The following is a 26,103-nucleotide window of genomic DNA, read 5'->3' as shown; positions in this document are numbered from 1 at the left end:
CATATTGCCTTACTGTCGTTGATTAATATTCATTAGACACCAGATAAAGATAATATCAGTAATTTTGTATTCATTGTATCAATTCACTGCTAACACAAACTTCTTCCCCAGAGTGTCTGTACGACAGAGTGTCTCAAGAGACAGCCGACAGTGCAGAGATTACGCAGAGATTATCCAAAGTGAACAAATACATTTGTGAAAAGATAATGGACATCAACAAGTCCATCAAGAACGAGGAGCGTCGGGAGTCCAAGCTGCTCATCAGACAGACAGTCAAGATGGAGAACTTCCCCTACGATGGCATGTAGTGGTCAACTGCTGTCACACCAGCGCCTTCTGCCCCCAGTGGTTCACAGGATATTTAGGGGACTCTGAGATGGGTGGTTGGGGGAAATTTGTAACAGTTTCAGGAGTTGTTTTACTTTGACACATTGGATTGGTTATTCTGTGAAATTTTTACACAAATAGACCTCTTCCCACCTCCCAACAGAACAACCATTACCTTCCTCAGTGCCCAGTTTCCTCATTGACCGTCAGACAGCTTTACCCAACAGTCAGAAGTTGAACGAATGTGGATCAGTTTAATATGAGCTGGTGTGAGTGATTTTTTGTTTTGTTTTGTTTCAAATTTGTCGTGGAATTGGTACAGAGAAATGGTTTATTGAGGTATATGCATTTGTGTCAAAGGAGAGATTAGATGTGATTGTGAAATTAATTTATTGTTCTGTGTCAGAACATAATCTTGCGTCATTAAACTTTTAAAAAGTTAGAGGTTATTTCCCTAGACAAAGTCTTCTGATGCTATAAAGATGATGATGCTAGCTTGCATTAGATCTTAGACATAGTCGGATGTTTGGTGACGACCCTATCACCGCAGATACTTACTCGCTGTTGGTACTTAATGCGTAGAATGCAACGTCATCATCTCAAATGTTTAAGTCTTAATTGGTAACAGCCATATTACATTTAGCAACAATTGTGTTGCTCCGTGAGATGAATGAGTGTGTGCACCCCCTTCAAATATAGGTCAATCACAACAAATCCCTTTATTAAGATGAGGGCTTACAGGGGTTTAATAAGAAGTATGACTCTTAAGGAAGAGTCTATGGAGTGCTGTATTTGTTTTGTTTTCTATGTTGACCTTTTAGCGGTGAACATTAGCCATCACTGAGAGAGCACAAGGACCGAGGGTTTGATGGCATTTTGCTGCGTTACTCTTAATCAAACATGTCACTTTCAGACGATCTGACTGTTTAATGAGTTGTAGTGATACAGGCATGTTGATGCCGAGAAAGGCCTTAAAATGGATTTGGCAATCACCAGGGACATGTTTGCCCCTGGGTTTTCTAGTAAGCTGTGATTGTAGACGTATAGTAAGCTTAAGTGATGAAGCTTCACCTGCACTTTGCTGTGAGAATGTAAGTGATGGCTAGGTACTAATTTTCTGTGTGATTCACGCTGTTGATCCGAGCCGGGCAACTTTCTGCCCCCTCCCCCCCATCCTGGTAAAAAAAATGCCCGCCTGCTCGGGCCAACGTGGGTGAGAAAATCCGAGTGCAGCTCTGCGCGGCTCAGGTCATCTTTGTGTGGAAGCAGTGTTAGCTGTGGGTAAAGCTGTCTGAAAAAACTGTTGTGCTGTTGAAGTTGTGTGGGCCTGCTGAACCCTATAATAACCCCCTCTTTTTTAAGCCATGCCACCGCAGAACAAAGTAAGGTCGCTCCAGTGACAGCTTCCTCTGAGCTATGCCATCAGAACTTTGAAAATTGTCCTTTTTTTTCTTGTATGTTTTTTTTAAACGTTTTTTTTTTTTTTTTTCCTCTCTCCGGTTGTTTTATTGTTTTGATCCAAAAAGGTTTGTGTGGCGGTCTGCAGGCTGGAACTAAAACGCTGCAGATTGAAATCTCAACTGTGACCTATAGCTGTGGCTAACTGTGAATCTGCTGCAGAACTGCCCATCAAGCCTTTCTCCTCTTCACACTCTAGATTCTTTTTTGTTGGTTGGTTTATTTCTCTCTATCATTTTGTTTGTCTTGTTTTTTTTTTTTGTTATCTCAACAGTTCAGATCAGCCTTTTGTTAAGCTACCTTATGTTTTGGGGATATTTGAGTGTACATAAAACACATCTTTTTATTTTTTTTCCACCAAACATGTATGTTTCAGTTTCTAGTAATATTTTCCTGTTACGGTTTTAAGGTTCTGGTCAAGTTTTGGTTCAATTACTAATTTATGTTGTAATTCCATATTACCTAAGAATTTGTTGTTACTTTTTATGGTTCTGTATTTTTCTTTGTTTTGTTTTTTTTCGTATGAATTGTTGGCTTTAAGCTCGATATTGTATCCAAACGTAGATCAATGGAATCTACAAAAATATTTAAAAAATAAATCTCCCCTTTTCTAGCCAAAGTGCTCTCTATGAAACCAGAGAGTTTCCAAAGCAAAATATTTAGACGGAGCCCGTCTGTTAAGCTACATTCACAACGTTGATAAGCCTCGTTTAGAATCTAGCCTCTAACTCTCTGCCACAGTAAGATGAAAATCAATATCGTTCAACTGTTGTACTCTAGCAATTCGATTGACACAAATCATATACATTGAATGCACTTTAAACTTCTGGGCAGTTTCTTCAATCCTAAAGAAATGCATTTGTGGTATTTGTCCTTTTTTAAATGTCTATATAGATTAAGGCCTAATAATCATTGTATTATCATGGAGCACCTTAGAACATTTTAGTTTAGTTTTTTTATGGGAAGAATGAGACATGAGTTTGTTTTTCCGTCAGTCAGTTATGCCCCTGACATGCCAATGCTCCAGGCAAGCTTGATAATCTTTGGAGCTCTTCGAAAACCCGATGTCCATTAGTGAAATGATGTTGAAACTGGATTCCATATCTCAACCATGGCCCCATGAACAATAGATGGCTTACTTGGCAAATTGACAAGCAAAAGCCAACAACTCTTTTATCAACATGATCAATTTTCCACCAAAACAATTTTCACCAATCTTAAGATATTTACCTATGAAATGTGCAAGATGACTGGAATATGTGCTTTAACTTGTTGTGTCAAGATGCTGGTTATGTGTAGATAAGACTTATTATATGGAGATGATTGTGTATTTTTACAAATGAGTGGTAATTATAAGCCAAACCATAGAGAGCTGAGGTCAAGGTAAAGAAAGGGGCTGATGCTGACTGAGCAATCAGCAGGGTTTGCACAAAAAATGGCTCATGCCAAGCTAAGAGCTTAGTGAATCTTAAGCCACCAAAATAGTTACACGTTATTGATATATTTTTTTGAGTTCCTAAAAAAGTCACCTCCTTTAGTGTCCTTTAGTTTTTTTTCCCTCTGTACAAAGGAACATGTGAGATTTGTGTGTGCGAGCATGTATTTAAAATACATGCCATTTAAAAGAAAAAAGATTTCTGCTGTGCAAAGCAACCTTGCTGAAAAGTCTGACACATTGTTGTGTATCGTGTTTGTGTTTGTTTCTTTGTTGTTTGATGCCAAAAGGGGGTGTGGTTTCAAAGGCTGGTTTCCTGGAGCGTGATTAAGACTAATCCTTTAACTAAAACCATCTTTAGTGGATGAAAGCTGCATGGAAGTACTGTTTTTAACCCAGATCTGGCTTCATCTGTGATGTCAAGGCCAATCTCTATCAAATGTACCATGTCACTTGTAGAGGAGCAGTTTGGGATTTAGCAGCATATTGGTAACATACACCAATACGTAACCTGGCAGATCCGTTAACGGATGCTGTCGGCCAGTGTGGCTCTGTAACAGCACCAGACCTTCCAGTACTCTCACTGTCACTCAAGTAGAGCTAGGAAGAAAGTGTAACTTCGCAGGATCTGTGATCCTCTTCCTGTGCCGCCTTTAGGTCGTTACTCTCCTGACATTTATATGGACTAGATTTTAAAATGCACATCTTATCAAGTCAAAAGCAGATCCTCTCCTCCTAGCTTGGTGTTTTTGGGGTATGTTGTGAACAACTTCCGAAGCTCTAGAAGTGAGAAAGCTAATGTTGCTTTTTGACAGTTTCATTGGTAAAAAGAGATTTCTAGCTTCACTGTGTGGAACAAGATAAATGGCATCTCACAGTTTTTGCAACCAAGGGTTCACAAGAACCATTAGTGTTTGAGCCTCAGATACAATGTCAGACTTACTTCTAAATGAGAGGAACACATTGCTAGGCCTATATTTTTCTTAAGGTTATCAGTAACTTTGTATACAATCCACAAACCGGTTCTACTTCATCTAACTTCACCGTCCTACCTCATTGTTACTCTGGTGTTTGTTTGTCAGTGACTGTAAACTATGTGTGTATATTAAAAAAAAAAAATCTATAGGAAAAAGGTATACCTGGTTACTCTCAACATGTATAGCATATAAAAGTTGTTAAACACCTTAGTACAGAAATATCATTCTTAAGAGAAATCCGTTTTATTACGAGCTTAAAGATGCTGCTGTAAAGGGGTGTCTGCGTGAGGGGTCGTCTCAGAATATATATACCTTCGCTCTTTGCTATGTCGTGCAGTTGATCAGTGGTTGTGTTCTGTCTCTGTATTGCATTCTGAGATTTTTACTGGTTGACGGTGCTACCAGCAAACAGTTCAAAAACTGATCTATTGGACCTCAAATGGTGCTGTTTTCTATGTTTTTATCCTCATACAGCTATGTTTTATTCAGGTGTGTCAACCGCCACTACCCCCTCAGCTAATCAAATTTTAAGCCAAAATATTTCGCTAAACCAGTAACCCTGCTATTACTGTATCAACTATATGCTATCCATCCAAATATTGTAGATAGTGAATATATCCTCAGCTGTGAGTTTCAGAAGTACCTCAGAACTTGCTTATTTTCAATGGATGCATCTGCTTCTAGGACCTGTGGTCTACCAATATCACATTGTTGCAGTGTATTTTTCAGATATATGCATTTTTAATGGTTAGATCAGGTTACAGTATCGATATAGTACGTGATTATTAACTCACACTCAAACGACTGATAAACTTAATGGATACCACTGTTCACTGGTTTCATGCCAGGTTGTCATAAAGGAATTCTCAGTTGGAACGGGAAATGTATGTTACAGTAGAAGATGTCCTCAGCTAAGTATATATACATATATACATGAATATATATTTATATATATACTTTGCCTCAAAGTTAAGTTGTTTCACAGGAGACAGATTCCATTGGTAGGTCTTGTTTTTTGGACTAAAAAGTCATTAGGTTGAATTAATGAAATTTGTCAAAATGTCATAGCGTTCACTTGAGAGTCTTCAGGGTGCTGTTTGGGAAGTCAGTTTTAAAATATATGTATCTGGTTATAATTTTAACCTGTGATTCCCGAGATGTATATCTTTGTCCCTGGCTACTGTTGAAATAATTTAAACGTACTTTTCTGTGTTAAAAATCTGAATTTTGTCTATCAAATTGTTTATGATTGACCTACTGTGAGCTAAAGTCACATGTGCAGCATCATGCAGTGTCTGAACTAATTAAACAAAAAAGTGCATTATAGTTTCCTTTACCCTGTGCAGTGACACCAATGGAATCTTTTCTGCACCAAAGTGTTTGCTGTATGTTGAGTGTTTTCGGTATGTATGCATTTATTCCTTGTTTCTGTGTTTTTTTTACTCTGATCATGTCTGTGAACATGACATGTTGCTGGGGAATTTGTTTCTACTGTGAGAAATGTGTGTTTGAATACATAGGAGCTGGTTTCATGGAAGAACTTAAGCCATCCGTTGGACTGTTCTCATAATGGTTCAATTGTAAGCTTTGCTCTGGTCCAGGGATTTGACCCAGAGAGTTTTGTGTGTAATTGAATTCCTATGCAGGTGTTGTGTTGTGATCGCCTAGTACCACATCACCGCTGGGTGGAGGGTCAGCCAGGGAGAAAGGCGACTGGCCAATGTTCAAACCTTTGAATGTGTCTGCACAGCCTTGAGATTGAGTCGAAGGGGACAATGGCGATATGACAAATCCGTACAGAGCTATTACTACATTTTCACACCCACAGAGTTGAACTAAACTGAGCTCTACAGGGCTGTTTGGGTATATACCGGTCTGTAATAGTTGTAACCGCATTGCAATGATCATTGGGGGAAGACAGGGTTATCACTGTATGGAGTATTTCCAGCTGATATGGTAATGTGAAAAGAATATTAAGACTATTGCAGTGAACACTCCCTCACCCTACTTCAGCCTCCCAGAGGCACAACTGTACATTTACAGAAAAGTATATGCGATAGACAGTGTTCATGTCTTTGCTAAACCGGCCACACCTCTGCTATGCGAGCAACTCTTTGACGCTTAGCATCCTGTTCTGTGTTTTCTCTTGCTGCATTCAGGAACACCTGTGTAATGTATAGATAAACTGAAATAAATCCAGACTTTTATTCTATCAGCACAAACCTCTTCTCGTCTTTTTTGTCATTTCTTGCCTTGTGTTTTTTTTTTTTTTATCCGAATGAACTACAAGATAAAACTCATGTCGGGAACTGAACGCTCAGCTACGATTGAAACCCCTCTGAACGTGTCTCTCTTTTTTTCTAACACATTGTTGAAAACCCTTTTACAGGGCGGACAGTGCCACACCACCTGCATCATAATGAAGCTTAGTGAAAGTTCAAACAAGGAGACTCTCCCATTCATTCACAATTCTTTATCTTTCAGTCCCTCAACATTTTGGATCAGCTATGTGTGTTTACAGTAAACCAATCAGATATCCCCACATATAACACAACAGATATCAGCCAATCAATGCCAATCACTGGTGTGACTCTCCCTTCACCCCATTCACCTCCAGTCGAGCTCAGCAGAGACAACTTATCACTGCATCCAGATCTTCTGTTTTCCCTTCATCCCATCACCGTCACCACAGACCCCCGAGGAGTCTCCTATGCTATACACAGCCTCACCTCCTTCAAATATAGTGACACCACAATGGGGTCCAAATGCCAAAGTCTCTCTCTCTCTCTCTCTCTCTCTCGCAATGTATTTGTGTTGGAAAAATAATTGTGTACCAATATGTGTATTTGCAAAGACACGCTCTGTAAATACACACGCACTTATAAACCTTGCTTGTTATCACATTGGTGCAGTTATTTTTTTTTTTTTGGCAAGGAACAGTTACATCCTTGAGTTACTCCACCTTAGCTTCTTCCTGTCCCTAAAATCGTCAAACTTTCATTGTAGAACTTGCTTCAAAGGGATACCAGAAAAAATCGGAGGCAGATGGCAACTTTTTCAATCAAATGTCTGACAAATCAGTTTTGCCGTATCCTATTGTTCGCACTTTGGAGACATTATGGAAAGTTGTGTGGGGGGGGGGGTTTGAATGAGTAGTATCTTCATTTTAAACTGTGGTGTTTTCACCTCAATCTGTATATTTTAAAACCACCAAATCAGGGTTAAATCTAGCCACTAACCTGCAGCACAAACCTGCTTCAAGCTTTAAAGGTGTTATTCTAACTCTGGAATACCACTTAACTGATGTCAGAAGAGTTTTTATTTTCAAATTGACGGCCATGAGTGTTGAATGGGTCTAATTAAACCTCCATGACCCCTAGGCTAATGCAAATTTCTCAGCATACAGCGACCCAGTACACCTAATTCCAATGCAACAAAAATTAAAATAAGAGTTTGAGTTGGCCAGACAATGGTAGAAATGTACTTCTAAAATACTCGTATACTCTGTAGTTAACTTCTGTCACCACCAAGATCAGTCCCCAACTCTCAGGGCGTAGTTTGGTGTGTTTTGCCTGTGTGTGCATCTGCAATGGAGGTGTGGGAGACAGATTTTTCAATGTCAGCCGCAAGATAACGGAATGGCAAAGACCAGCAGTTCACTGTGCTATTCACTCAGTTGCCATGCTGTTGGCTTACCTCTGTGCCACACAGCATGCAGATGATTGTCAGAACTGTATCTAATATGTTCCATGTCCAAACCAAACTGCAATATCGACTCAGATGCACCGGAGTGAGATTAGACTGGGATGATGTGTTGACATAACAGATTGCTTATAGGATGGCTTGTTTGGAGAGGCTTGTATCTAAAATGAGCCCCATCCTTGAATGTTGCTTGTGAGTCCACATCGGAAACTGATAGGGTCACGGTGAAAGCCATTTCCTCCCCATTTCCTCATGACTGAGGTCTACTCACTTCCTCATCCCACCACTCCCTGTCTGGCACACCGATGCATTTCCATATATTATTGCCTCTGTAAGCAAGTGTGTCGTGCGCCGAGGCTTTTCCCACAGCCCAAGGGGACTTCTCAATATCATTATCGCTAAAGACTGCCACATGCTTGTAATGTATTGCTGCCTGGCTTTATTGGCAGCGCAATGATTCAGTGGTGGTGATGATGGATTAGTGCTGGCTTGGTCGAGCTGGGCTGGGCTGAGTTGGTCCAGACTGGGCTGGGCTCTGCAGCCTCGCTGTCTGTCGCATAAACAGTGTCGTCCTCGCACACTGCAGCATGGAGAGGGAGACATATTGTATTTATGTCACCCGCCCAACCTAATGAATGTGGTCATTTCACTGCTTTTATGGAGCTTCTTGGAAAATTGTATGAATCATCTTGTCCACCTTTTGCTTTTCATGCAGACACGCAGCGCCACATAATAGGTAGCAGTGATGCATCGTCTTTATGACTTTGTTACTGTTTTGAATGCGTAAATAAAACTGGAAGGTGAAGTTCGGAGAGGGTGTGCTGGGTGCATATGTTACCTCAGTGTAACAAGGTTTGATATTTCCAGGAGAAGTCGCCCATAAACACACTGGTTTGGGCAGAAGAACACACACTGACGTGTTTTATTACTGAATATGAAGTACACTCCACATAACAGAGCCACCCAGGCTGACCTAAACTACATTGCTCGCTGGCCACAAGCTAAAAATCCAAACCCAACCCTTGTCTGTTGAAGGCTTAATGTCGGGCTCTCTCTACTCGCTTACTGTTGTGCGCTGATTGGCTCCAGCCTCACTGCAAGAAAATAAATGGACATTAGTCTTAATATGTTTGTGCTTGCAGCAGCAACCGGCCACCATCACTGCTGCTGTTAACCTCTCCTGTCAAGTCATCTGTCTCACTACAGCACATGTTGCTTTGGTTTATCAGTGCACAAGCGTATTACATACAATCTCTTATCAGTCAAGTACCTAAGAAGTACTTGAGTCCCTCGCGTGCTTTCTATCATAAACAGTTCTTTATCTTCTTGATGCTTTCCTGATTACTTTAAGACTGATACGGTCCAGCCACTCATATAAACTACTGACCAGTTTCTAAAGAAAATAGTAATTCCTGGTCATCTTGATCAAAAAACATATTTTTTCGAGAGATGTCAGCCACCATGTTACCAGCAGCAAAACAGCGAGTCTATCCTTATCTCAATGGTATCTTGATATCTTGATGCACGCTCATGCAGGTTGATCTGAACACAGTGAATCGTAGCTATATGATTGACAGGCTGAGAACATGGTTCCGTTTTCAACATTCTTTTCTAAAAGAATGTTTGTTGTGTCTCTTGATGGTTTTACACCCTCTCTAGTATTGTCTCGTTATGGTGTGCCACAGGGCTCCATCCATGAACCAATTTTGTTTCCTCTTTATTTACTCCTTTTTTTGAAAATTAACACTTCCAAAACTGAAACCCTAATTAAAAGCCCTGAGCAGACTCATGACTGAATTCAGTCTGCCCTCTGCTCATCATGTTGTACCCACTGTTATTTTAGACCAGAACCTCAGTCTTGAAACTCACCGTTAAAAAGCTAACTTAGTTGTGGTTTATCCAATTTATAAAATGTATATCTAGAATTATATTGTCTCTCTCTTTTAATGATCTTCAAAGAGTGATTCATGCTTTCATTACTTCTTGTATGGATTATTGTAATGCAGTTATTTCAAAGGTTCTGGGTGTTCAGAATGCAGCTGCCCGACTTTTAACCAAATCACGAAAGCACGATCCTATCTCCCCTATTTTAGCTCCTCTTCAATTGGCTGCCAGTGTATTTTAGAATTGACTTTATAATGTTACTCTTGATTGTGTAAGGCACTGCATGGTTTGGCACCAAGCTACTTGTCTGAGCTTCTAAATCAGTACTCACCAGCCCGTAGCTTGAGATCTTCAGAGAAGGCCCTGTTAGCTGTTCCGCAGTCAAAGATGAAGACCAAGGGTGACTTTGCTGTTAGGGCCCTGGCCCACTGGAATAGTTAACCTGATGAACTCAGAAACTTTACAGGCTGTTTTTAAATGATCTCTCAAAACTTACTTTTACCGAATGGCTTTTTACTAATTATTTTTATCTGTTGCCTTTTCCTTGATATTAATCATTCTTTTTTAACAGTTTTATGTGTTGTTTCACATTGATTTTAATCTTGTGTGTATGATTCTATCGTTGACTTTGATTTTAAATGCAATATTTTATGATTTTGATCATTCTTGTTTGTTTTTATTTGTACTTTGTGAAGGACTTAGTAAGAGCTGTTTTGAAAGCTGCTGAATTAATTAATTATTTATGTTTATATATTTGTTATTATCTAGGAGAAAATGAAGAAACATGAATGGGTTAAACGACACTGGCATTTTTGTTGATGAGTCTGTCTCTGATCATGGGTGATGTTTTGTCTGGTTTGTCCATCACTGACTGATACGAATCTCTAAACCCCTCAGTTTGCTCATTCTGCAATATTTCTCCCCTAAAGGCACGGAAAGCTTTCTCATTACTGTAAATAATTCATATGTAGTAGCAAAAGAGTCGATCTTATACTCCTCTAATAGGATCTCATTCGTCTTGTTATTGTCTCATTTTCTTGGGAATTGTTTTAGTTTTCCATTTAAAGCAGTTCCACATAATCTGTGCAGCATTCATTTACACACGCATCTGTAAGCAAGATATGTTACGATAAGTGTGTATATTACAGTATCTCTGATGGCAGTAATGATGTTTAATCATACAAAATCTATTCTAATATTCTCATATGCTGCCATGTTTATCTGTAAAGTGACTGCAGGGTTAACAAACAGTGACAAAACACTGATATATCCGGCCTCAGGGTGACTCTGCTTCCCCTGCTCCTTACGTGTGGAGTTTTTATAGACCTATAGCCTCATCCAGCTGCATGTCCATACATTGTCAGTTAATTGTATGCGTGATAAGATATGCTGACTGTAGCTGTTACATTCCTCCCAGCTGTCAGCATTACTCAGAGGTCCTTATCGTTTTTAAGAAGCTTATTTGCCTGCTTCAGAGATAAAAACTGGTAAAGTTTGGAATCCATCAGCTCCTTTGGTAAGTAGATGCAAAACGGAGCTCTGCTACATACAGATGCACACATACGTACCTGCGTGCACACACACACACACACACACACACACGCATACTTAAACACAGAGCTTCCAAATGGCCTCTATTAATGCAGACGGCTCCCCCAATTAACAAGATTCAAAGCGATGATGAATTTTTCATTCTCTGAACATTTAAGCTAATTACGGCCCAAATGAAGCAGGTTCCAGTGAATCACCGTGGCAGGGGCTGCCAAAGGCACCCAATGTCACTGTCACAGTGCCACTCTGCACCACCACCCTAATCACTACTGCTGCTTAATATTCATCTCCCACTGTCGTCTCTCGTCGCCTCTCCCCTCCCAGACTCACCTCTCCTCCCCTGCCGTATTGCTCGTCTTGCTTCTCGCTGCTCTCCTCTTGTAACTTTAACTTTCCTCCTCTCTCCATTGTCCTCGATGCACCAGTTCCCCCTCTCTGTAACCCCCCCCCCCCCCCCCCCCCCACCCCCCCCACCCCCCCACCCCCCCACCCCCCCACCCCCCCACCCCCTATCAGTGCCTCCGTCGTCATAGATGTGTTGTTTAAAATAGAAATCAACTAATTCTGCTAATAGCATTTTAATGATAATTTAATATAGCAAGTAAAGCTTGTTACAAGCTACGCAATTCTGTTGGATTTCAAGGGCAATCAATCTGGATCCGATGCTGTCTGCTCGCCTCCTTGACGAGTTTGTGATGTTTTCATTCAGACAACCTACAGATTTAACATTCATGTCAACTTCTATAGAGCCACAACAATAAGCAGGGCTATTACTGTATAATCCATCACAGACTTTCAAAATAATATCCTTGTTTTTAGACTTTTTCATCCTGATGTGGGCTAGAATGTCAGTGTTAATATATTAATCCCCTCCCTCAAAATAAAATAAAAAGTTGAATTCAATTTATTTCAGAATGAAACAAATTATTGAAAAAAAAACGTACACTTAGTTTGTATGCATTGTACTGCTCTGGGTACGAGACCACGTGTATTATCCATAGATATTTGTGATAATATGATTTAAAATCTTATTTTATTTCAGGTTGTCTGTTAAGAACTGGGCAAGGGGCACAAATACAAATTTGCCTATGAAGCTATCTTTCTTTTTAACAGCATTTTGTCTGTTGATCAATGAAAATTGTCCCTATCAGATAAAAGGAAAACAAATGTAATACGTAGCTTGCACCCATACTAGGATGATGAATGGTAAATGATCTGTAAGCGCTTCTCTAGTCTTGATGACCACCTAAAGTGCTTCAAGTTTTCCGTTCACCCATTCACACACACACATTTCTAAAGTGCATCTATATCTGCAGCATCTTCTCTATCACACATCACTCACACGCTGCCAGAACAGCCATCGGGGGCAATTGGGTTCAGTAGTTTGCCGAAGGACAGTAGTTTAAAACACAAAATCGACAAAACTATATTCTGTTTTAATTCTTTACTGTCCTATACAAAAAAAATTTCAAGTGTTTTCCACTCATATACTATTAACTCACATTCCCACTATAATAGTAATCACTTCTCCAGGCCCCAGAGGTCTATGTGTTGGTCTGCTGTGGTTTCAGTGCAGCCTTTTAATCATGTGATCTGTCTTGAAACTAACTTTAGACCCTGTGGTTGTTCATGCTATTGTCTTGTTTGTTTAGTTTATCATAATCAAATCTCAAAGAGAATGAACATACCTGAGTTGTTTCAAGTCTGCTTAGCTTTGTGAGTCAGTGTTACCCATTAAAGAGATTAGATTTACTTTGTAATCAAAGATGAATTGATCATTTCACATTCCAATTCCCCTGCACATATTTTTTTATCAACGATCCCTCCCAGACAAAACAAATTAAAAATGATGAGGAGCTTGAGCTACAAAGAGAAGAGAATAAAAGAGCCTTGAGAAAGAAAAACAATTAAATTTTTCTTTTTATGTTCCAACAGTGGTCATTTAGCTAGCCTCTTTATTTAAATGGTAATTTGAAGCCGGCAAAATGGGCATGGCGAATCAGCCTGAGAAGAGAGGGAGACTTCTTTTCCAACTCTGTGAGTTTATCTGGGTATTTCCTCCTGTCGTCCGACAGAGTGGCGAGCTGATTGAGTGACAAGGATAACTCTTCTCAGTGTTGGAGTATAATTAATTAGGTGTGATAAATTATACCATTTCTAGGAAACCCTGACAGCGCTGGCACATGCAGTCTCCAATACACACACACACACACACACTGGAATGCATGTGCAGTCTGCTCATATGCATATGCTTAGACGTGCATGTCAGTATTCATATTCGATGGGCCGCGGCACACAGTTTGTTGTGTATGCGACGATGAGAACAAACAGCATAAAACATGGATTAACTGTCTCTTCCAATCTCGTCTAAATCCAGCAGATTATTTCTTTTAAAGGAAGTGGTGTCGATAAGTGTTAACTGCTGTCTGAGCATCTCTCCTAATGAAAGGTAGCGTGTTTTTCCGCCTCTGCCACCACTGCGGTGACAAACAGTTTCAACATTAGTACGTATGAAGAATTTCCATTTGAATTAGTGCGCATATGATAACATTTTTAAAAATACGTTGTTTATTTGCATCTTTATTTGGCAGAATCAAACATTCCTGAATCCATATAAAGGCGACTGTGGCTCAGGAGAAAGAGCGCGTCATCCACTAACCAGACGGTCGTTGGTACGATCCCCATTACTTAGAAATGTCCTTGGGCAAGACACTGAACCCCAAATTGCCCCTGATGGCTGTAGATGAAGAGTAAGTGCCCTACGATTGTGTGAATGGGTAAATGGCAAAACTGTAGTGAAAGCACTTTGAGTACATCAAGACTTGAAGAGCATCATTGACCATATATGAAAGGTAAATAGCAATGTGGAGATAACCTTACTGTTACGTGAGTTAAATGACAAATGAATGAAGAACTCCAAATACATAAGAACATAATATTTTGATATAGTTCACTGCCTTTCGTCTCCTAGGATGAAAGTACAGTTAGTTTAAATATTAGGTAGGAGATGTACATAAAGGTTGCTTCATGCAATTTTGAAGTAAAATATCAAAGTGCTTAAATCAAAGTGAAACGGGTCAACAGAACAACAAGTGAATTCTTTATTGTTTTGTGTGTATTGGTCTCTTGTTTCTTCACAATCATAGCTGGGCTGTAACTTTGAATCTGAAAACATCGCGGCTGTTGTCGAGTTTCTATGGACACAGTCTGCACTTACAGAGATTTTCAAGCAAAAGCGGTTGTTTAAATTCAGTCAAGGTTCTAGACTTATATTCCAACAATATCTAAATCTTTGACTCAGTGATTTCCACGACATCTCCTCAAAACACTTTGAAGTGAGCAACCTTGATGGTAAAAAGTAACCATCAGTGCGATGAAAAGTGTTTTACCGGCTCTCGGCCCTGGATTTATTTCTATCTGCACTGAGATTCAGGTTTACTGTTCATCTCTCATGCGATGAAGTAACACTCTCCACTGGACAGGAAGAGATATTTGTTCTTCCGTTATGGAGCACAAACATCTGCACTGCGCATTTATTTTCAGAAAGCTCATTCAACATCTCATATCACTGTATCTCTGAGTGCTATACACAGGTCAGATATCTGAGGGGACCCGGGGCCGAAGACCAAAGTGACACTTGTCTTCCCTTGTCAGTGTCAACATGGACCCCAAGTCCATGGTTAAGACGCACACACACACACACACACACACACACACACACACACACACACACACACACACACACACACACACACACACACACACACTGCCAGCAGGTGCTCTTAATGGCCTGGTGCTAATGAGAGTCTTGTTTAGAGCTGTCAGTTGACCCTGGGCCATGTAGACTGACACCATCTCTATGTTCACAGCTCTAGAGGTCACCACGAGGTCTACGTACAGTGTGTGTGTGTGTGTGTGTGCATGTAATGGTTTGCTTGTGCTGATGCCACACAATGGATCATTCTTTAAACTTTATTACCTTTCCAGCCAGCACATGAGGACTCTATCAGTATATCTTTAATCTGCGGGATAGTATAATTTTCAATCAGTAACGTTGATATTAATCTCAACAAATCTTATCTATTAAGTCTATTCTGACAATCACAGAACAGGGTCATTCTGATAGTGTGTGTGTGTATTACACTGTAATTAATCTGTGTAAAAATGGTCTGATTCTCTTACATTCCAGTAGACGTGACAGAGCAGAGACAGACCCACTCTGTTTGCATTTTGTAAAAAGTTCTGTTCCTGTGGTTCCCTGAGTAGTTTTTTGCAGTAAACATATTTACAAAGTGGTTCTTTCCCACCAGTCACTGGTTTTCCTGCTGTTCTGTTCAAAGATTTAACTGACTGTAGTGATGATCCTTCTCCTTATGAAAGCACATCAGTAAGACTACAGCACTTTTCTTATTTCAACACATCCCGACGACACCTGCAGCAGTAAAACAGCTCAGGTTTGACTTGAGTCTCGTACCCAGCCTCCCTCACAGTTTGCATGTTTGACACAAAGCTGCTCACAGTTCATCTGACATGGTTCCTGACTCTCTTCCTCTATCCTCCATTCTTCTCATTTCTTCTCATTCATCTAATATCACCTCTTCCTTCTCCTCTTCCTCATATTTCTGCTCCTCATACTCCTCTTTGTCTTTCTCACCCTCATATAACCCCCCCCCCCCTTACTCTCTCTAATATTGGACTCCATTGTTGTCCAAACCAAATATTTACCCGCTGCCTATATATAGTGCTTGAGCTCTGATTGTTAAGTAAACTCAAACTCATTATCATTAAGTGTCAGTGTAAATATTGTAGCAAAGTTTACAGTTTTACTACAAATGTGATATTAAATTGTAAAGTGAGTGTAAAGCAGTGATTTGTGTTTACTGTTTTACAAAAACAAAAAGTCGAGAATATGCATTTATTTTTGGCACAAAAACTGTATTTTAGCATTATTATTTGTTATACCTATTTATGCAGCCTTTTGTTTTGCAGGTTGGAATGGGTTAATTTAAACTTTTCAACAAACTAAATTAAGTTATATAACAATGCATTGTATTTAGCTTTACAGAATTTGTATAAGATTATTTGATCTGGTGCAAAAAGTAAAATTCCTGAGCATCAAGGTACTAAGTAACATGAATTGGAAATATTAACGTAGGGTACAAGGACATACAATTTAAGTTACTTTAAAGAAATTAAAATTGTTAAAAATATATATATATATTTGAGAACGAAATCATAATAAAGTGCAAATGTAAGTAATTAATGCTGATGGAGATCTTTTATTTAGAGGAATGTTAAAGCCTCACAGAATGAAAGAAACATTTACTTGCGATCTACCTTGTTTTGTGGCTGTCACACAACACGTCAGCAGAGTCGCTAACTGCCCTCAGAGAAACTCTGCTGTGCAGGGGGTTAGGGGGGGTAGGGTTAAGGGTTAACCCCCCTAACCCTAGGGGAGGGGAGTTAGCCTCCTCATAATTGTATCTCTGTGGCTGAATTAATGAGTTGATATTTTTAACTACAGTAGCAATGCAAGAAAGGCTCTTTCAAGTTTTGCCCAAACAGAGTCTATTTCCGTTTATATTTTCTCGTGTTATTTTCCCTAGCCAGTGTTTTCCAACCTTTAGCCCTCTTGCTGTTAGTCTTCCTTTATGTGTTGACAGTGAGAGTGTGATCCAGCTTGCTGTGTGGAGACCAATTCACAGAATCGACGGCTTATGCTGGAGCCAAGCTGAGTGTGTGTGAATGTGTGTGTGTGTTTGAGTGTGTGTGTTTAAGTAAAGGAGACTCAAGCTGACAGTTTGCCAGCAGCCTTGCACCTGCACACAGCTAGGTGTTGTGGAAGGGGGGGGTACAGAAGGAAGGAGGAGAGGAAAGGGATCTGACACGAGGTGAGAAGAGGAACGGAGGGTAGAGGTGGCGTGTCTGTGACATATAATCCCTGTATGTTTTGTGTGTGTGTGGGTGTGTGTGGGTGTGTGGGTGTGTGTGTGTGTGTGGGTGTGTGGGTGTGTGTGTGCGCGCGCCACAAGTGGAGGGAAGAATGTGCAGCGGTTTGACAGGTGAAACTGGAGAACCCTTTGGATTGATGCGTTCTTTCATAGGTAACTGCCAACAGCAGAGCGCAGCCGCGGCCTCATTTGTCAGACTCAGGGAAATAGCATTACAGCGTGACGTTTCACTCTGTCTCAGGCGCACACATCAACAGCCCCGCTCCTCTGGATGGGAGCATGTGTGCTACTGATGCTACTGTAATGTGCCGTTGAATTTAATTAGAGTTTAAAAGGACCAAAACAGATCAAATCTGAAAAATAACTTGTGTATTTTCTCTTCCATCTGTGTGCATCTGTCTTTTCGTCACTTTATATCTTACCAGCCTCTCAGTTGACATCCTGTTACTATAAAGACTGTACATATACTGTAATGTTGTCTTAGATAATATGTTGCTACAAATGTCATCAGGCATTTTCTTTTATTCAAATCCTTTGGCTGATGTTAACCTTCTGGCAGCAGCGGTGAATTTGCCACCGACTGCAGAGCAGGGACACTTGCTCCCGAGCTCTCTGGAGGGACACTCAGTAGAATGCAAGGGAACTCCAGGACACTGTCAGCATGACACACTGTTGGGTAGCCTGAATTATTGAGGTCCACCGCATTGATAATTTAATATGGTAGATCTGTTTTGACAGGTGATGGTTGAAGTGAATAGGGTAAAAAAAAATGAGTGTTACACAAGAAAAACAACAAAGTTTCCTGTCTTTGTGCTGGTGTGATGTTTTTTCCTTTTTTTGGAGTTGCACCCTGCATGTGGGGATTTAGTGCACTGCCTGACCTAGTTGGGATCCAGCGAGCAGAAGTGAGAGAAAAAGAGACAGACAGATGGGAGAGGGTTAATTGAAGCTGACATGTGTCCAGTGTTTGTGTGTCCCCATGATGACACTAGACTCTTTCCCATATGCTCGCCGTGCCTCGTCCACTCCCTCTCTTCAAACATTGCCACTATATGAAATAACTAAATTCACATCATGAAAGGAAGATATTATATATTTCGGTCTGTAAGGATTTCAGTGTCATGGCCTTTGCCAGGAACGCTGCTCCCCCATTTGTGTGCATTGAGTTTGTGTGGTGCATCTATAGTACGTCACGTTCTGCAAATTTTTTGGGGTTTCAATTTGGTATTTGTGCCCAACGACAAATTTGCCGTGAACATACCACGAACCCTCTGATCTCGTATAAGCCAAGATTAAAAGTTATAAGACAAGGACCTTGTGGTTGTCCCAGTTTCACTATTGATTGGACAAATAGGATTTAGATTTGCTTCTGAAGACGCATGTCCTTCTTCAAATCAATTCTTAAAGAACACTTTTCTTTTTGATTAGTCTAAAATAACATAATTGGTGATGAAATTTTGGCAAATAGTTGTTTTCTTAACTACTCTCTTCTTTTGCAGATTGTCCTTTTCTATTTTTCTTTGTGAGTGCTTTAAGAAAATAGGTCTTTGCACTTCCTTGCCGAGCTGTCAGTGTTACAAAAACTTTTTAAAACATAATAACTGTTATGGAAGTTTTCTGGAGGCTGGTGAAAGGAGAACTCAGGCAGCAGCTGATGCCTTTTGCAGAAGGTTTTAATAGACTTGATGCATCAAGGAGACCAGAAGGTGGAACAATATACAAACTCTAACACAGTAACATAAGCAATTGTCACCCCCCAGTCTGAAGATGTCTCCCACAGCCTCCCAGTATATCTTCCTCTACTTGCGTCACCCATTCTAACAGTACATCCATGAATGGCTAGAACTGCTGTCACTCTCTATGTTACATGTAGGTGTTCACATCCTATTGGTGAGTTAGGCCTAAAGTATGCATTCCTAAATCACATTGTGTCCTTATGTCTTGCCCCTGGTGAAATACGCAAAAGAGTTAAAGTCGGTGAGAGTTGAAGTTGGAAAGTCCCTCAACGTAGACACTACAATGTACTGTTGGTCGGCCCTTTATCTATAACCGGACTGCTTAGAGAAACAAGGGAGTATCTATGGAATTAGACAGGCACTTTTCTCTTTATCGGTACAGATATAATGTAATATACGCTATATACATAATATATAGTGGCATATACATGTGTGAGGATGGTCAGAAATTCCTCCACAATAATAATGATAATAAACGTCCCCTATCAAATCAATAAGAATCGTACTGTAGACCCCTCGGTGCAAAATGAATAAGTTTAACATATCTTTAATTTTCATGTTGCATTGTGGAGATCACATTCATTCAGTCCATCTCCCTCTGTGTCATTCTGTCCATCTTGTTGTGTCCCAGCAGACCCGCTGCAGACTGGCAGAGTTCTGATTTGAGTGTCAGTGGGACTGGGGTCTTCTTTCCCAGCCCTCCTCTCCCGCTGACAGACAAGGTCAGGGGCCCATCCCGCCTGTATCTCTCAGCTCCTGACAGCCTTTCCTTTGGGAGACAAACCCCGGACAACCCTGCTCTCCCTGGCATGCACCATTACCAATTAATATTGCATCACCATTTTATAATCTGCTCCTGCAGGGCCGACTTCTCAGAGTGTGATCAGGCCACTGTGCCCACCTGCTTCACCAACATCCCTCCTTCAGTTGCAGGGAAATGTCCCTCAGATTGATTCATTACCACATGTGGCACTCATCATTTGGTGTCATTTCTTTTTTTGTTATTTGTCTCAAGTTTGTGTTCTTTTTGCGTTTTTTATTTCTTCTATATTTTGAATGAAGCTATACTGAACTCCTTTAAGATAAAGATCCAGCTGTCATACCTACGACACCTCTTCCCACTATTCAGAGAGAAGTCAAAATATCCACTTTGGCTTTACTTTTGGGCAGCTGTCATATTGTCCATCTTTATATAAAGTATATATAGTATATATAGATATGGTTCCATCTCAAAAGAAATCATCCAGTCAACTCTTGACGGACAATTTTGAAATGTCAGTAAATGTTTACACATTTTTCGAAAATGAAACATATTGTATCCAAAAACAACTAAGTTTGTACAGAAAGTGAAATTGTATCAATCTCTCTCTGGATTGTGAATCAGACCAATCAAAGAGATTATTTTATGTTTTTTCTCACAGCGTTGACACGTTTTATCATTCTGATGCCCTGTGTTAGTTTGGGAGTTGGGAACACGACTTGCCACTCTGTCCGATTGCTAACTGAGATGAGGAGCACATTGCCATTTGTTTCAGCCTTGCACCTCCATTCTTCAAATTCTGAACTACTTGCAGTGAGAGACATAACATCCCCTGCGACCTCAGTGGATGACTTATCATCCCACCTTGGGGGCTGAGTAATGTGCTGGTGGCTCTGAGAATAGCTACATCGCTGTCCGTCCGGGTGGAGGTCGGGAGCCGTCTGGGTGGTTGCAGTGTGCGGTATTTGTCTGAATCACAGCTCCTTACTTGCACATTTGACTTGTCCTCTCGGTGCACAGTAACACATGCTACCGCTCGGAATAGCTTGATGGAGGAGCGTGGGGTCCATGTGTCGCACCTTGGCTGCTAAAGCACTCACCTGGCCTCTCCTCGGAGCTGATGAGTTTACACTGCTCCTGCAGGGGTGGCACAAGCACACACACACACACACACACACACACACACACACACACACACACACACACACACACACACACACACACACACACACACACACACACACACACACACACACACACACACACACACACATAAATAGATTCTCTAGATCCCTCTTCCTTGGTGTGCAGCTTCAGAAACATCAGTTTAGAGGGTGTGAAGGAGAGGGAAAGAACACAGGAATGTCAGCCAGCAGATGTGTCCACTCCTTACGTCCCACTCGCCTCCTCCTCCTCGTCTTTGCTTCATCGCATGAGAAAGAGAACAAGTGTAATTTTCAGCCGAGGAGCTGTCTGTCTAAGTGCGGCTGATTTTATTCAGAAAGCTGACTTCTAGACAGCCTGCGTGTATGTGTGTGTAAACGTGTGTGTGTAAGCATGTGTGTGTGTGTGTCCGTGTGTGTTCCACAGATCGCTAATCTCTCTGAAGTCCTGTTTGTTCTCCAGGTTTTGCCCCCACTACAAACATTTCCCTGATCAAAGCTGCTGAAAAGGCCTGCCACTTCAAACAACGTATACACTAACACACACACACACACACACATCCATTCCGACACAGCGCTACGGCCGGCATGTTGTCACGGCAACCACGTTAATCCCAAACCAACCCGAATGTGGCCGCTGCATCAGGCCGGCCAATCAGGAGTGGGAGGATAAAGAGGCAAACTGGAGTCATGCGCTCGATTACCATTTCAATGCTCGCTTAATTTCAAGTGTAGAGGTTCATTGTAGACACACGGTATAGGCTTTGAATGCAGTGATATAGCTACTCAGATGTGGGCATGTTCACTTTATTGCACCTAAAAAATTGGACTTTAATTCAAATTCTCCGGCTGTCGTCTCCTGTTTCCCTAAATCTGTTTCTCTTTCAGCAGTTATACAGTAACCCAATCATTTTTTTTTCTGATATTCCAGAAGTCATTTAATTTCCAGCGATACGCCTTGATGATATCTGAGACATTTTATGTCAGCTTTATCAGGGAGTCGTATTAACAGCAGGTGTTACACTGCATTTAAATCCTTTCAAGTTAACTTGCACAGAGATGAGGGAGATGGAGAACTTTTATTTTTACCCTTTTCGATCACAGAGGGAAAACGAAACAATCCTGTCAATTACTCCACAGGTCAGATTATTTGACTGGGAAGATACTTTATTTGACTACAATAAAAAAATCCATCATAATATCAATCAGCTGAGGTAATATTCAATTTTGGGAAGGAGATGTATTCGCTTCACTTATATTCTGCACATGGGGATATTGATCTCCTGAGGATTCATGCCACACGCGTTTGTCCTCTCCTCCATGTCTTTTTATCTCTGCCAAGGAGATTGTTTGGGTTGTTTGTTTGTGTTAGGGTTAGGGTTACACAAAAACAACTGGACGGATTAGCACACAAGTTGGTGGAATGATGTGGTATTCATCAGAGGAGAAACCATTACATTTTGGATCTGGCTAAGGATTTAAATCCAGGGAATAAATCATGGATCTTGATTAAAACAAATCTGGCATATTCAGGGGACTGATATTTGTGTGAAATTCGGTGCAGCTTGATTGAATTTATTTATTTGCAGAGGTGTGCGGTCTACTGAGTCCATGTTGATTTGACCATGTCCCCTCTCCTTATCAGCTATTGCAACAAAATCTGTTTACTGGTCCTTGTGCTCATCAGGCAGCTGATACGTTTCAAACAGATCTAGATCAAACATTTGAAACCTGAAAAGAAAAGGACTGGGGTGTTTCTCATCCTCTCAGGGTGCAACATCAGCAAAATACGTGGAACATCTTGAAATTCAATGAGAATTGATCTGCAGTATTTTGTTCTGGACATTTTGTGTGACCAGTGTCAGAGTTGTTCCTGTCTGAATGTGAATGAATTACATTTGTAAAAGTGAGGTTGTCTTACATTTTGAGATCAGATATTAATGTCCTTACAAAAGAAAAGAGACTGGAACACAAAAGCTTCATTTCAACATTATAAAGCTTAGTGACGGACGGACATATGATGATCAATAAGCAGGAGTCATTGAACAACAGCCCAGACTGTGAGTCCTCAGTGACAGTCTTATAAAATGTGCCAGGAGTCAGACAAAATCTTTCCAGTGTCCCAAAGCGGGCTGCTTTAAAAAAGCTTGGCAGGAGAAAGGGTGACTTTATGTCTGAAAAATGAAAAGAATTGCCCATTACTAGAGCTGATATTGGGCTGAAAGCTTTGGAAATCACTAAAGAGCTGAACAAACCCACAACCGAGTTCAAAGTCTTTGTAAACGATTGATGCGCCGCTGTGGACCGTGTCTCCGTAGCAGGACTTCTTCCTCTCAGACTTCAGAGAGAAGTTACTGATTCTGAAAGAGAGCTGATTTACTTTGAGATGGGGGGGGAAAAGCAAGAAAAGACCTGCAGGCTATAGTTTGTCATGTTTTCTGTATTTATATCACTCAACTGTAAAATGGGATAATCATATGTTTCTTATTTATGGATACACTCAAACGTATTGGTATGTATTTCATCATTAAATTTGGCATTATCTGCCATCTTGTTTTAGTCCATTTTATCCAAATCCAGGGGTTTTAAATGGGTGATAAATAATTTATGTGGGACAATATCTTGTATAAACCACACATTGTCCATATGGGTTTTTAACACTAATAATAATATAAACATAATTGTAATAATAATTATAATTATAATAATAATAAACTTTATTTATATAGCACCTTTCAGACAAAAGGTTCTTAGGTGCTTTACAAGTTAAACTATAGGAAACAATTCAAAGCAATTTAAAGGTCACACAACATTAGAGCACAAATTCAGAAATAAACCCATTACAGATGAGAAAATAGTAAAAACAAGATAAAATAAAACATTATAAAATGATTAAAATAGACGGTAAGATCAGAACTAGTTGAAAACACACCTATAAAAATGTGTCTTTACGAGAGATTTGAAAGAGGATAAGGAGAGTGAGTCTCCTGACAGAAAAGGCCTGGTCACCTAAAAATGGCAAAAATTGTAAATCTGGCAGAAATAAAGACTGCTGCTAGGAGCAAACTTTATCTACTCATAAATTCTCTATCAGGAGATGTTCTTAAGGATTAGTGCAACATTTTAGGCAATAACTGTAGCAGAGTAAAAGTAGCCTTCCTACATCTAATATTCAAAGATGGTGCACTTAAAGCTGCAATTATTGAGTTTTAGCATATATGTTCGATCCATAAACAAAGAAAGTGTAAAACTGACAGTTTGAAACTGTAGTGGGAGTTAAATTCTGTAGCATATTCCACAGTAAACAGCAGTAGCAGCACACTGAAAGTGCCTGGCAACAAGCAGAGATGCTTTACATTAGCGCTTGACAGGAAAAGATAAGAACTTGTTACAACTATTAAATAAAGCAAATAAGGGTTCCTCACAAAATGCTGAACTATTGCTTGTAACAATAATAGTAAAATATCTTGGCTCCCTCCAGTGAGTATGAAGAAAACCACTGTGGGAGAAAATGATGCACATCACTAGTAATGATACATGTCGTTGTCTGTTTGTACATTTGTAAGACAAAGCAATGATTGTTCCAACACAATTTCAGTGTTAGTATTTTAAGTATCATCCCATTGAATGTGGTGGTGGTAGTATTCATTTCTGTTTCTACAAGTATGACAGTGTAAAAATACCTCTGTAATAGTGTTTATAGTATAGTATAGTTTATTAGAGTTAAAGTTTAGTACAGAATTGAATAGTTATAGTTTAGTTACGTTTAGTATAGTTACAATTTAGTATAGTAATAGTATAGTATAGTACAGTATAGTACAGTATAGTAGACGTTAGTTTCTAGTATAGTATAGTTTGTATATTATTTGATTAAATTAAATATATCATCAGTATCAAAACAGAGAACAACTCTAACCGAATTAGCCTTTTCAGAACATACATGACTGTGTCATAGTTGTGATTACTCTATATACAGCTTGGTAGCTTAACCCATCATCATTAGTATAATATTATTTCTTTTATAATCTGAATCAACAACTAATGCTCGCAAAAAATGGTCAAGTAAAAAGTCGAAGTCGAGGAGCAGAGGAAAGAACAAGAAAAGGGAAATACTCAAGTAAGGAAGTACAGAAAGTACAGAGCAGATGTAATTAGCCAACAGTCACCTAAACACAGACACACAGGAAGTCAATTAAATGCTGTGAAGTTACTCCAATGTGTCATAAACCGGTTTACAGATAGATGAGGTGAGTGAGCTGGCAGTCAAATATCCAGGAGACAGGAAATTACTCACAATGAACACAAAGAAAACTAACCAGACAGAAAACACACAAACCAATAAAGACACTACAAAGACTCAATCCAGAGGTCAAGTCTTTTCTGCTTTAAGTTCCTAACTGACTGGAATGAACTCAAAGTATCTGAGTGGAGGCCACGATAAGAGCTGGTTGAATTCTCTAAACGCTAAGAAAAAGTTCTTCCTTCTTATTGGCGAAAATGCGGTTCCATAATTCCTTGTGACATTTAAAGCGACACACTTTTGTTGTTTGACCACGACTGACCCATGTAAATATAAACACACACCACCTACTGTGACCTTTCAAATATCTCTGAAAGAAGCATTCACACTAAATACTTTCTTTCTATAAATAACACAGATACATTTTTGCTGACTGTGTGTAGATACATATCTTTACCTAACATGATATTGGGTTTATTTGAACTTTTCACAACATAAAATTGAAAATTCCTATAAACTCAACAAGCCAAAGACCTAAAATAATTATTTCTTACAAAGTGTACAAGTTCTGTTTTCCTCTCACGTCTGAGAACTGTGTGAAAAGTGGGAAGGGGTGTAAAGCAAAATGTCGTTGGCTCCTTATTTTGTGTGGCGCTAATAAAGAGACAGGGCCAATTATCACATTGTCTTTGTTATGTTGTTATTGTTTTTTGGTGTGTCCCGGTGGACTGTTGCTTTAAGTGGAGCACTAAGTGGCTGATAATGGCACAAACATGACTGTGGTTTAAAATAAATAGCAGACCGCCCATTAGGCTGATATTAACAAGGTAATGGCCTGTTACTAAACTGCTGAATGACATTGTCGCTGCCGCCGAGCTGCGCTGATGCCTGCGATGCACACATGACCACACACACACAC

At 40.0% G+C, this 26,103-nt stretch overlaps 1 protein-coding gene across 7 annotated transcripts in view; it reads left to right on the top strand.

The window, feature by feature from the left end:
- Nucleotides 1–26,103, top strand: part of LOC117760482 (cytosolic carboxypeptidase 6-like) — a 266,877-nt gene that overhangs the window by 201,143 nt on the left and 39,631 nt on the right. The window contains exon 6 of one of the 7 annotated variants that reach the window (XM_034583549.1): nucleotides 112–6,419. The exons of the other annotated variants lie outside the window; for them this stretch is intronic. Coding sequence (XP_034439440.1) covers nucleotides 112–308 — 197 coding nt within the window. The 3' untranslated portion in view covers nucleotides 309–6,419. Of the gene's footprint in view, nucleotides 1–111; nucleotides 6,420–26,103 lie in introns of those variants that run through there. 7 annotated transcript variants of the gene reach the window in all.

The sequence above is a fragment of the Hippoglossus hippoglossus genome, chromosome 4 (assembly GCF_009819705.1).
Source record: "Hippoglossus hippoglossus isolate fHipHip1 chromosome 4, fHipHip1.pri, whole genome shotgun sequence".
Lineage (NCBI taxonomy): Eukaryota > Metazoa > Chordata > Actinopteri > Pleuronectiformes > Pleuronectidae > Hippoglossus > Hippoglossus hippoglossus.
Note: the sequence above shows the minus strand (reverse complement) of the source record. Positions and strands in the feature narration are given on the sequence as shown.